The 14,009-nt window shown below is 35.0% G+C and overlaps 1 protein-coding gene across 12 annotated transcripts in view; it reads right to left on the bottom strand.

Annotated features, from left to right (window-relative positions):
- Positions 1–14,009, bottom strand: part of MYCBP2 (MYC binding protein 2) — a 238,289-nt gene that overhangs the window by 29,322 nt on the left and 194,958 nt on the right. For all 12 annotated transcript variants that reach the window (XM_060191609.1, XM_060191610.1, XM_060191613.1 and 9 more), the window contains 5 exons: positions 12,191–12,358; positions 6,215–6,372; positions 3,203–3,402; positions 2,265–2,414; positions 1,028–1,188 (listed from right to left, as the gene is read on the bottom strand). In XM_060191609.1, the coding sequence (XP_060047592.1) occupies positions 1,028–1,188; positions 2,265–2,414; positions 3,203–3,402; positions 6,215–6,372; positions 12,191–12,358 (837 nt within the window). The remainder of the gene's footprint in view (positions 1–1,027; positions 1,189–2,264; positions 2,415–3,202; positions 3,403–6,214; positions 6,373–12,190; positions 12,359–14,009) is intronic.

Below are 14,009 nucleotides of genomic sequence, written 5' to 3'. Positions count from 1 at the left end.
GATTTGAGGTTGGAGGTAGGGTAAGTAAGAAATATTTTATAGATTGAGATGATTTAAACACTGAGAAATATATTATTGGGGAGGCCAGGAGGTGGCATACCAGTTAAGTGCACATAGTTCTAAAAACAAGGGTCTGGGTTCAAGCCCATGCTCCCCACCTGCAGTGGTGATGCTTCACAAGCGGTTAAGCAGGTCTGCAGGTGTATCTTTCTATCTCCCTAACTATCTCTCCCTCCCTTCACAATTTCTTCTGTCCTGTCAAATAAAAGTGGAAAAAATGGACACCAGGAGCATAGATTTTTTAGTGCTGGCACAGAGCCTTAGTGATAACCCTGGAAAGGAAAAAAAAAAAAAAATATATATATATATATATATAAAATCAACATTTTACAGAGGGGCAAACAGGTATAAGCTAAGAGAGAAAAAAAAAATACACATTATAGTTCCAAATTATTACTTCTAGGAAAACAACAACAACAACAACAAAAACACCCTGAAACATTATGTTGGAAAATGACAGATTCTGAGAGAGAGAGATCAACAGGTAGTGCTCACGCTCTGCCATGTATGTTGCTCAGGTTGAAGCCCTAGCATCACGTGACAAAAATGACTATGGTGCTTTGGTATCCCTTTATTCTGACAATCTGGGTGAAAAAAACATTCTAACGTGGTAATACAATAGTCATACATAGAGGAAGGGGAGGAGGAGGGGATTTGGGTAATGAGGGAGGTAGCTTTCACATAATGTAGGAATTCTTTGTATTTTACTTTTAAAAAACTGTTTTATTTATTAGATAAGAGAAACTGAGAGGGAAGGGGAGACAGAGAGAGAGAGAGAAAGAGAGACACCTGCGGCACTACTGTTCGTTAAATTTCCTCCCTGCAGGCGAGGAACTAGGGGCTTGCACTCTACTGAGTGGACTACCAAGACGCCCCTTATACTTTTTCAAAGAGGTTTTTCATTTTGTCCTCTGAATCCTCTAAAATTACATATCCATGCGCTGAGGATATTTAGATACAAACTTACCTTAGGGCCATCTGCTGTAATGAACTGCCACTGGGGAGTGACATCATAAGATCAGAGATGGTTTGCAGCAGGCGGTGAAACGTATGGGGTAAAGGATGAGCAGCTTCACCTGCAATCACTATATCTGAAAGCGGGTGTTCACACACTCTGGTATCTTTCTCCTAAGACAGAAGTTAAAAGCGAGTTGTATGCTGGAAGGAATCTTTTTCCACAAAAGTTTATTAAATATACCTAGAATTTGTTATTTTCTTTATAGATATGGAAACTTAGGCTCAGTAAAAGGAAAAAATGACAATACAGAGGAAGAAACAGGGCTCGTACCCAGGCTTCTATCTGAGTCCTAATGCTAGTTTCTCAATTATACAGGTTGCTTCCTATACGATCTAATTTCTTTCTGGTCAAATACATATTTTCAAATTTTGTGTCTCTAGTCAATATCACTTTTACTTCCTTTTACCTCACAACAATGAGATAAAGTGATAATTTCTGTAAATGCTGCCTACTTATCTGCATTATGCTGTACTATAATAGTACATAATCCAGTTGATTGCTTCATGACAATGATAATTAGTGAGAAAACAGAATTGAAGACAGCATCTTTGGCTAGAGAGAAAACTTTCACGAAGTACAAATAATATATTGCTCACTGTCTTGAAATCTTGCATTTCCCTTTAGGTTATGTAATCTCCTCAAGCAAGTCACTGTATTGTCTAAAAGGCAACTTTACTCTTTTATAAAAATATGGACAAGGAATCATGCTAAGTGACATAAACCAAAAATTAATGGATATCGGATGATCTCACTTAGCGGTGAATTTAGAAAAGAATGAAAGAAATGAAAAACAGTGGTCGGGAGGTGGCACAGTGGATGGAACATTGGATTCTCAAACATGGGGTTCTGGGTTCAATCCCCAGAAGCACGTGTACTAGAGTGATATCTGATTCTTTTTCTCTCTTCCTGTCTTTCTTATAAATAAATAAATAAATAAATAAATAAATTCTTAAAGAAAAACACAACACTACAAGCCTTGGATTGGGTGTAGCATTCTGCACCAAAGTAAAGGACTGTGGGGGAAGAGAGGATGTCAGTGGCTGGAGAGGGCACTGGGGTTCTATTACATGATGGTGGAAAGTGACCTAAGTTGGGGTGAGAGAAATTGTACTGATGTATCAACAACTATAAGCCATTATCTACCCAATAAAATGATTTAAAGAGAAGGGAAAAAAATCCCACTTACTTGTTCTGCATTCTCTCTGTTTGTTTTATTTTCCTCATCCTCTTCTTCTTCAATTTCCACTGGAGCAGGAGTTAATGATGCCACAAAATGCCACAGAATATCATGGAGAGAAGTCGTTTGGATGACATTACACAGAAGCCAGTTGAATGCCTAAATGAGTTCATGATAAGAGGAAATATACTTATTGCTAGTCAAAATCCCATCATGTATATTTCAAAGAAATACAGTAGGAGCTTTTAACTCATTTTTAAGACGAATCATATTGATCAATAACCCTGGTCAGAAATAAAAATAAAAAAGCAGTAGGAAAAATAATACTCATGGAATAAAATGCCAGATCACTTTTACTTGTAAAAATTCATGTTATTATTCATTTGCTCAATACTTGAGTATTGCTTTTTCCAGTTTGTGTTTAGTGTCAACATAAAAGGTTTCTGAAGCTTTACACAAACTGCCATTTATTTAAATGTTTATATCTGTCCCCATAAATGAAAGTGCTAGGTTATAAAATAAAACTATACAGCAGCTAGTCCGTATATATCTATGATATACAGCTATTCTCTCACTTTCAGAAAATAGATTCACATGATTTCATTATTAAATTCATAATTCAGAGTCCTACTTAAATTTCATCCTCTTTGAAAGTTTATTTCAAATGGAGATGACTATCTTTACAGTGATTTTAAAAAAATAACTAGCTCTAAATAGTAAGCACTATAGAAATAAATTTATTTAGTGGAATGTAATATGAAGCCATAAATTATTCTATGTACAAATGTAAAAGTTTGCACCTATTGAAATACTGATGTGAACTTAACTGAATGGTTAATTTCTTAATCTGATGCAATTTATACTTGTAAAAAAGTGACACCATTAGATAGAATCAGCACGTGATTTATATGATCATTTAATCAAAAACTAAATTAGTGTATTCATACCTCCATAGCAAAAACTCGACAAGCAGATTTCCGTAAGGCTTGTTTCATTGCTATCTCAAGACCTTCTAAATCATGATGCTGTATAACAAAAGCTAAAACTGGCCACTGGAAATTTCGTTCTCCTTTGGAAAGGGAGCTATGTGCTGAAATCAGCCGAGATAGTTCAGGAGATGGATGTCTCAAGAGGGAAGAACCAACTTCTATGAGAAAAAAAAAAGAGAGAGAACAACAACAACAACAAAAAACAATATTTTTCATAGGCAATATATAACATAACATAAATAAGAGTACTTAGCTTATATATTTTCAAGACCCCCCTATTTACATGAGACACAGTCACATTAATTTCAAATTTTTGAGGTTTATGAAGGTTAAGTATCTTGCTTCCTAAAATTTTATAGTAATTAAGTTGAAGACTTAAACCCAGGACTTAAACTACATGCTTTCTAAAATAATCTAAAGCAATGGTCTTTATTTTTTCCTTAAATTAACTCTAAATCTCATTTCTATCATTTTCAAAGGATAGTTTTATAACAATGGTACCATGTAATAATTATACAAAAATATTTGCTAAATGACAACAAAGGTATATAAACTTCTTAAAGAAAACTTTTACTGAAATAAAAAGTGGTGGCACGCCTGATTGAGTGCAAAAGTTATAATGAGCAAAGGCCCAGGTTTAAGCCCATGGTCTCTACCTGCAGGGGGAAACATAACAAGTAGTGAGGCAGTGCTGCAGGTTCCTCTCCCCTCACCCCATCCTCATTACCTCTCCTTCTCCCTCCCCGTCTCTATCCTCGTTCTCTCTCAATTTCTTTACCTGCCAAATCCAAATAAAGAAATGTTAAAAAAAAGTTATGTGGATGAAATCTGCAAGAGTATCAGAGCAAGTATGAAATAACTCAACAAAACCCAGAGAGCTAAAGAATACAGCTGAACTAAAAAATGTAGAGGGGAGCACCAGCAGAAAGACAGAAGCTAAAGGCTGAAGTGGTGAGCAGGAAGATAAGGTAAGGGAAATCCAAGACAACCTGTAACAAAGAAAAAAAAAGAACTAAAACAAATGAAGACAATGTAAAAGAGCTATGGCACTATTAATATAAAAAAGAACAGGGGCGGTAGCACAGAGAGTTAAGCGCATGTGGTGCAAAGCGCAAGGACTGGTATAAGGGTGCTGGTCGAGGAGTTGCTTCACAAGCTGTGAAGCAGGTCTGCAGGTGTCTATCCTTCTCTCCCCCTGTCTTCCCTTCCCCTGTCCATTTCTCTCTGTCCTATCCAACAACAACAACATCAAATAATAACTACAACAATGAAACAAGGGCAACAAAAGGGAATAAATAAATATTGTAAAAAAATAATAATAACATTTGTATTATTGCGGAATAAGAAGGAGGAGGAGAGAGAAAAGGAACAGAAATCTTATTTGAAGAATATATACAAAAAGAAGAGTTGCTCATTTGCCCAAATATTATTATTCACATGGCAGTGGATAACAAAGTTAGATAAGTGTTCCATTGGAATGGGAAGCTAATAATGAAAGTATAAGTCACTGGAACTCCAGGTTCACTGAAAGAGATAATGCTATCAACATTGTATTAGACAGCTAATGAGTAAGATTTTAAAGATTATTTTTGAATAATCAATGGATGATGTTTCTTCCAACTGAAATGCAAAATTTGAACATTTATAGCTGTGTCACACAGAAGAAATGTCTACTACAAATCAAAATGATCCATCCTCCCCTGTTCAAAAATTAGATTTAAAAAAGCTACATATGATCAAAGACATGGACATCAGACCAGAAACTATCAAATGCAGAGAAAACAATGGCAGAATACTTCATGATGTATACATCAGATATTTCTTCAAAGACTCAAGTCCAGTAGCATGGAGAACGAAAACAAAAATAAGCCCATGGACCTATATCAAATTGAAAACCTGCATAGCAAATAGAACCAAACACCAACACAGAAAGATAACCTACAGAATGTAAGAAAATCTTTATCAGACATACATCAGATAAAGGACTAGTAACCAAAAAAAAAAAGAACTCACAAGTTCAGCATCAAAACAAAATATTAAAAATGCAGCACATATATAGAATCTTCACCAAAGAAGAGATGCAGAGATTCAACATACATAGGAGAAAATGTTCAAAGTCTCTTATTATCAGAGAAATGCAAAGACAATAGTGAAAAGACCATTTTATGCTCAGAATGTTATATATTGAAAATGACAACAACAACAAAACTGGTGAAATTGTGAGGAAAAATGAACTCTTCTACACTGTTGATGGGAATGTAAATTGGCCTAATCTTATGGTAAATAGTCTGGAGATTTTTCAGAACACTAGAAATGGACCTACCCTAAGACTCAGTGATTTCTCTCCTAGTGATTTATCCAAAGGCAACAAAGACACCTAGCTAAAGAGATCTATGTCTACCTATGTTGATAGCAGCACAATCTGTAATAGCCAAAATTTGAAAATAACCCTGATATACAACAACAAATGAGTGGCTAAAACAGTTGCGATATTTATACACACTGGAATACTATCAGTGGTTCAAATGTTAAAAGCATCTACTTTCCTTCATCTTGAATGGAGCCTGAAGGAATCATCTCAAGTGAGATAAGCCAAAAAGAGACAAACACTAGATGATTTCACTTACAGGTGGAACATAAGAAACAAGGACAGAAAGAGGAAACACAAAGTGAAACTGGTACTGGGTGTAGCGTATTGCACCAAAGCAAAGACCTCTATGGAAGGAGAGGATGCAAAGAGTGGAGAGGCTATTTTAGTCCTGGAGCATAATGATGCTGATTGACTTAAGTTAGAAGTGATTGTGTTCTGGAGATACCTATCAAAGAGAGATAAGAAACTGTATCCATGTATCAACAACCATACTTTAAGCCATTAAGCCCCCAATAAATAATAATAAAAAGCAGTAACAGAAATAAAACCAAAACCATTCAAGTCATTAAAGGTAGGTCCCTTTTTCTTTTCATACTTACCAGTGTCTCCACTGTTAACTCTTCTTCTAGGAATGGCTTTAACTCTTGCAGGTAAAATAGAGTGTTGCTTATCATATTCAGAAGCAACAACTGAATATGATCTTTGGAAGACAGTCCTCTTTGCAAGATCACTATCAGTTATGGGACTAGTTTCCAAACTGTTGATAAAAGAAGATGGCAAATTAAAATTTTCAGTAGAAAAAATGAATAATGCCTATGTTTATATTATAACTGTGTAACCAATTATGTGTAAAACACATGGAAAAACACAAATTCAGAAACAAGTTGGCAATCAAATGGTCATCTCTCTGTACATCATTATTTGATTTTCCTAAAAATCAAAAAGTTCTGGAACAATTTCAGAAGAACATCATGAAATTTTGGCTTTCCTAGGCTTCATATAAGTGAAAACAAAGAAAAAATGTCAAATGAGTTAAAAATTTAGAAACAAAAGCATTGTGAAGGTAGTTATGTGTCATAGTATTCAGAAACATGGACAGATAAATCCATAGGATGAGTGTCTACAAGAAATATCATACAAAAACTAAATAATATGGTCCTATAGTTTCTAAGACATTTTATATCTGAGTATGTCAGAGTAATTTGGTAAAAACATTTCCATATTTGGGAGCTACTATCTTCCCTGATCCAGCTTTCTGGTTCTTTTTCTAGCCATGACATCATCTCTCCAGACAATAACTTAGATCCACCTGCATCAGATGTCAGGCTCAGGAAAAAAACAAAGTAACAACAACAACAACAAAACACCAAAAACCAAAACTAGTTCAGTTATGAGCTCTTTGGAATATAACCAAAATAGAACTACTAACAATCTACAAAACGGGGACCCCCCCCAACTCTTCAAATGAATTTTTCCAGCCTTTAGGTTCATGATTAGTCAACATTAAAAAAAAATTTTTTTTTAATATTTTATTTTATTTATTTATTCCCTTTTGTTGCCCTTGTTGGATTAGTCAACATTTTTAGGGGCTCTATATGTTAAATTTTTTTTCAACCACCAGGTTCCAGATGCTAGCATGATGCCAACCCGATTTCCCTGGGCAGACAACCCCACCAATGTGTCCTGGAGCCCCACTTCCCCAGAACCCTGCCCCACTAGGGAGAGAGAAAGGTTGGGAGTATGGATCGACCTGCCAATACCCATGTTCAGTGGGGAAGCACTTACAGAAGCCAGACCTTCTATCTATTGCACCCCATAATGACCCTGGGTCCATACTCCCAGAGGGATAAAGAACAGGAAAGCTATCAAGGGACGGGATGGGATACGGAGTTCTGGTAGTGGGAATTGTGTGGAGTTGTACCCCTCTTATCCTACGGTTTTTGTCAGTGCTTCCTTTTTATAAAAACAAAACAAAAACAAAAACAAAACATGAAATTCAACCAAAAAACAAAACATTAAGGTATTTCTTTCTTTCTTTCGGTATTTTAGAGATATTATTTCATTCATTCCCTTTTTTTAAATTGTCTTTTTATTTATTTATTGGATAGAGAAAGCCAGAAATCGAGAGGGAAGGGGGTGACAGAGAGGGAGAGAGACAGAGAGACACCTTCAGAACTATTTCATCACTCATAAAACTTTCTCCCTGTAGTTGGGGGAATGGGGCTCAAACCTGGGTCCTTGCGTAGTGTAACCTGTGCACTCAACCAGGTGTGCTACCACCCAGCCCCCATTTCATTCATTTCTTATGTAGAAGTTTAAAAACACTCTAACTTTCTTCTTGTGAAAATTGTGTTTTTTCTCTTCAGACACTGGAAAAATGCTTATTTTTTCCACTTAGTTTTAGTAATACAAGCTATTCTTTATAGTTGCCTATTAAATTTAGAAGTTACTAGTTTTTATTTTGGGAAATTTTAAAAAAAAACTTTTGAATATTCTATATACTGTTACCATGTTTATGTTAAAGAAACAAGTTATTGTTAAATTGGACTGTTCTAGTTTCCATATGTATTATCTTCACACTAACTGCTAAAATCATCTTGTCTTTCTTTACCCATTGCGATTTTTCTCAAACATTTTTTTAAGCTTCACTTCATTTATCAGACAGAGAGATAGAGAGATAGAGACAGATACTGAAAATGGCTAGAGCAGCACTCTGGCCAGCAACTGAGCTCAGGACCTCATGCTTATGAGTCCAACAGTTTATCTAATATGCCAACTTCCAGGCCACTAAAATTTTTTTTCCTTGTTAACACACTGCTTTTATAACCATAACATACAGTAATTATTGCTTCAAAAAACAATTTAAACCAAGGAACTCTCAGGAGGTAGCTGGATAACTTTTCTTTTATGCCAATATATTCAATTTACTATTCTAAACATTCCTAACTGATTTCTTGGTTTTATACAAGTGTAGAGGCAGCCTTTCATATGTATTCTGTTAAGTGTTTTTTTTTTTTTACACCATTCTGCTTTTTAGCTTATTTTTGTGTTGTACCATTCATTTCACTATCAATTTTTTCAGTACTAAAGAATATGTGTGATTATTTTTTCATTTTGAGAGTTTTAAGATAAAGTTCTTTATCTTTTCTGCATGCCATATAATTTGTTTTTTAACTGCTACATGCTTAAAGTAGATACCTCTGTCTAGATCTTTTGTTTCAGTAGTATATAGTTTCATTATGTAATGTTTATGTATGGTTTTCAGTAATGTAATCATTTCCCATTTCCACAGTATTTGACATCTGTTCTGTTTTCCTCCCAGGGGTATTTATTGACTATTCTATGACAGACTTTTGAGTATATTCAACTTGTGGCAGGATTCCCTGGGGCCTGGAATTTCTGCTACATCAGCATGGAACTGTGCAAAATAGGAGTCCCTAAAAAAGTACTCAAATTTTGTGACATTGGTAATGATTCCTGGGGGCTATACATTGGAAGATTTTACCATATCTTGGTGCTTCTATTCATTCTTCTAATCTACTTTTCTCTAAACTGGACATATGTTGTAGTAAATTATATTTCCTGTATTACTTATAGGTAATAACTGAATAATCACACTATAAGAACCATTAAAATGGCTTCTACCCCTTTAGTAAAGTGTAAATATATATACATACATTTTGTATACATACATACATACACACATATATATATATATTTTAAAAATGAAAAAAACAAGACATTCAAAAATGAAACATTAAGGTAATTTTTTCTTTTGTTATTTTAGAGATATTATTTCATTTATTTCTTTTTTAATTATCTTTTTATTTATTTACTGGATAGAGATAGTGAGAAAAAAAAATATATAAAACACTTTGGAGAAAATTTCATGAGCAGCTCCAAAATCATGGTAAGGTCTTGTATGGTACAGTAAATCCTAACCATGGGATTTTCTAAGTAAATAAAATTTCTGAATAACTTGGTTATAATAATAACTATCTAATGGCTTCTTAAACTTTAAGATAGAAGGAACCTTCTGCATCACTATAAAATCCCCCAGTCCTGGAACCTCTGGGTCTTAACTCATTTTATTTCATGCTTCTCTCAATCCATACCATTTGATCCTACATCTGCTGAGCTCAACCAAGTCAATGCAGCCAGTACCACCCTGACATGTTTCACTTCAGACTGTGTCCAGAGACACTAGGCCTGATATGCCAACCCTTCAGCTCCATTACTCTGGTGAAATGTTTCCTAGCTCATAGGACTTCTTAATTCCACTTCAGGTGGCACACTTCCTAACAAAGCCACAGAACTTAGATATGGACCGGGGCCATGAGACAGGGCATATGTGCACATGTATGCATCCATAAGTTATAGGAAATATACACCTTAAAGTAAAAGTGCACAGTTGTCTACAGTGACTCAATAAGTGCAACAAGCAAACAGAAAGACCTAAAAAAGACACCGTAAAATACTCAAATAGTTTCTACTTAGACCCAGATACCCTCCTTACCTACTTCCTATTTCACTTCCCTCAATCACTTTAAGACTAACCCTTGTCAGGTAAAGTAAGGAGGCTGGGTCAACATACTCTGCTATTCAAGGAAGGAAGACTTGTCCTGTAATGAGTGCAGCCTAGAATGTTCCCAGCTATGACCATGGAATGTGAGGTCAGAACTACAGGGATGCAGAGGTTACACAGGTTATACAGGTTCCTGTGCTGAATCTGGGTCTCAGATTGGATCAATGGGGTTTATAGTTAATGGTATTTATATGCTTTTCCCATTTGGGGGAGCTACTCTCTTCTCTGATCCAGCTTTCCAGTCTCATTCCTTGCTCTGGTACCATCTCCGCAGAGAGTTACCTTTAGCCCACCTCCATGTTAGCTGTTGGGCTCAAGCAAGAATTAATAAAGACATGGGCCCCCTGGAATATACCTATAATAGACTTCCTAACTTTTCCCAATAGAGACCCCAAATCTCATCTTTTATATTCTTACCTTTAGGTTTCTGATTAATAAACATTTTTCTGCTTTATATAGCTTTTTTTTTTTTTTTTTTTTTTTTTTTTTTGCCTCCAGGGTTATTGCTAGGGCTCAGGGCTTGTACTATGAATCCACTGCTCCTGGAGGCCTTTATTTATTTTTTTTCCATTTTTGTTGCACCTTGTTATTATTGTTGACGTTGTTGGATAGAATAAAGAGAAATCAAGGAAGGAGGGGAAGACAGTGAGGGAAACAGAAAGACAGACACCTGCACACTTGCTTCACTACTTGTGAAGTGACTCGAAGGAGGGGAGCCGAGGTCTTGAACCTGGATCCTTGAGCTAGTCGGTGCATTCTGTGCAATGCATGCTTAACCCAATGCACTACTACTTAATGCTTTTCAGTCAAACTGCATGCTACCATGATGCCAACCTGATTTCACTGGACATATGACCTCACCAATGTGTCCTGGAACCCTATCTCTCCAGAGCCCTGCCCCACTAGGAAAGACAGAAATAGGCAGGGAGTATGGCTTGACCTGCTAATGCCCATGTCCAGTAGAGAAGCAACTACAGAAGCCAGACCTTCCACCTTTTGCACCCTATAATGATCGTGGGTCCATACTACCAGAGGGACAAAGAATAGGAAAGCTTCCAATAGAGGGGGTGGCATGGAGAAATCTGGTGGTGGTAACTGTGTGGAATTGTACCTCTCTTAGCCAATGGATTTGTCGTTCATTAAGTAAATCAATTAAAAAAAAAAGGAAAGATGAATAAATGAGAAAAATAAATCGAGAGAAAAATAAATATTGCCATTGGGAAAATCCTCATTTGGATACAAAAGTTCTACTAGGTTTATTAAGATATGTATTGTATTAGTACAGAGCTGCGTAATATTAGATTGGTGACATACTGTAATAACCACATTCCTCCATCAGTAAATTTCTTCCTTTGCAATATTATATTAATCAGTTATTCATGAAGCTTTACAACCATCTTAAACTTACCCTTTTCATTATTCAGTCAGTCAAGAGTCACTGAATTTTTCTCCTTTCTCACAATCATTATGAACATAATCCATTTCTAGATACCTAGCAGGAATTTCTAAATTATCAGCTTCTCAACAGACACAGTGAGACTTTGTTTTAGAATCTCTTTAGTCTGACAATAGCATGCCTGATGGGGGGGAAAGGGGCATTGCAAATAGTAATCCAGTAAATTCATGATTTTTTTAAATGCAATTTTCCCCATGAAACTTTCTCTAGTGAAACCTTCTTCTTTGTTACCTCAAATTATCCTTTCCCTACCTAGTATGATTTACTACAACATTAAATCATATAATATAGAATGTAATCTTTTATTATTTCATTATACATTCTATTTATCCTTTATCTCTGACTTGTCCAACTTTATTGTCAAGGGGACTAATCTTATGCATGCATATTTTTGTACTATAATATAATTAGCAGAACTAACTTAATATCCTCAGATGGTAGGATATAAAAATAAAGTTACAGAATTTTTTTTCTAGTTCAAAGTTTTTTTTTCCATTAAACAATGGCAATTAATAAAGGAAAAACTGAAATTACCTTGGTGGCATAGATTTCATATTGCTTTCTGGTTCTTCAAATACATTAGGACTGGCATCAGGAGTTACTGATATATATGGGGCAGGCACAGACGTTGAACGTAGATATCTCATTTCATCCTGGAATAGGTTATCATCTTGATAGCCTACAAAATTTTCATGATGATGCCTAGATTAAATAAAACCAAATAACTTTAGGCATGATACCTTTTTTGAAAGTAAAAGCAAACACACAGAAATCTACAGTTAAAGGTAAAATATTAATGCAATTACAGATGTAAGTAGTAAGAGATGTCTGATGTTCCTAGTAGTATAATTTCAAATCGCTAAGTGAGCTTTTCTTTCAAGAAAATTTCTAACTTATGTTGTTTGGATTAATGATTCTAACTATCTAGGTGCCTAAAATGAAAGACCTTAGTGTTATAGTAGGCTCAGTCCTCAACAATGGCCATTCATACTAGTCTATGTAAAACAGATTTCTTCTCACAAGCATTCTTACATATTTTTCCTATCATTACAGACTTGTCTCAGGTTCATAATATTTCTTCTACAATAATTTGAAAATGATGAAATACAACAAATGTTCCACAGATTAAGAGGATGCCCTCTCTCCAGAGTGCTAAGACTAAACTTAAATATATAGAAAGCCAGAATTTGTTACATTTCTAAGTCTGATTCTTTCCTTTTCAAAGTAGAATAGGGTTGTTAATCTAAGTCTAGCAAGTGGTCTGACTAAAGATAAAAGATTTGTTGTACTTGGCATATCTGATTTGTAATTCAGACTCAAATGAAGTCTCAATTTTCATTTTCATTTCTCACTTATTTCATTGAAATAGTCAATATTCACAAAACAACAACACAGTGGCTATGGAAATTGCTCAACTGAAAAAGCTTAACACTTATATGTTTGAGGCTGCCAGTCTGATTTCCAGTGCCTGGTCTAGCTTCTCTCTTTTTTCCTCTCTCGTGTGAAGTGCTCTGTTCCTATCTTGTATAAAATAAATTTAAAAAAATTAAATGTTTTTAAGATATTAAAGTAGTAACATCTTAAAAAAACACTGCTATACAAAGACATAAATTTCAACAATGGAACTGTTGATTGGCAAGTCATACCATTTGCTAGTTGAAAGATTTTTTTTTTTTAATTTGTTATATGAGAGCCTATTTTAGCATGTCAGTGTATAGTGTATGAAAACACAGGCTATACTGCCCAAGCCCAATAGGGTAAACTAGTATAAGAATATCAGGCATTTCTCTGCCTTTAGTTATGGTGTCTAATCCAGCTTTCACATCAGTTACAGTGACTTCCTAATTGTTATGTGGTCATATATATATTTTTTTGTTTTAAATTTTTACTGTTTCTTCTGTCTATGGGATAACTTCCAACTTCAGCATGGCTTTTCTGACCTTGGGTAACCACTGTAGGGCATTTCATATGCTTCTCCCAGTAATTGACATTATTATTATCATTGTTTTAATAATCATGTGATTCCTTAAATGTGTAATGCTTTTCATCTGTCTCTTGTGACACATGTCATTTATTCTATCAGGAGCTGCTAACCACTACTATAAAGTGGTTAGCCTACCAAACACAGTATGGAACACAGTATGGAACACAGTATGGCTATTCAGAGAATATTAGCTAATCGACAATAACATTCAATCTAAAGGTGATTAAAAACATCAGATGTAAATAAGAAACAAATTTCTGAAGGTCTCCTGATTGTACAGGATATGTGAACATAGTACACAGTTGACTCAGACAGTATGAGTCAACAATAACTGTGAATCTAAAAGTGAATAAAACAACATAAATTCAG

This window comes from Erinaceus europaeus, chromosome 5 (assembly GCF_950295315.1).
Source record: "Erinaceus europaeus chromosome 5, mEriEur2.1, whole genome shotgun sequence".
In the NCBI taxonomy this organism is placed as follows: Eukaryota; Metazoa; Chordata; class Mammalia; order Eulipotyphla; family Erinaceidae; genus Erinaceus; species Erinaceus europaeus.
Note: the sequence above shows the minus strand (reverse complement) of the source record. Positions and strands in the feature narration are given on the sequence as shown.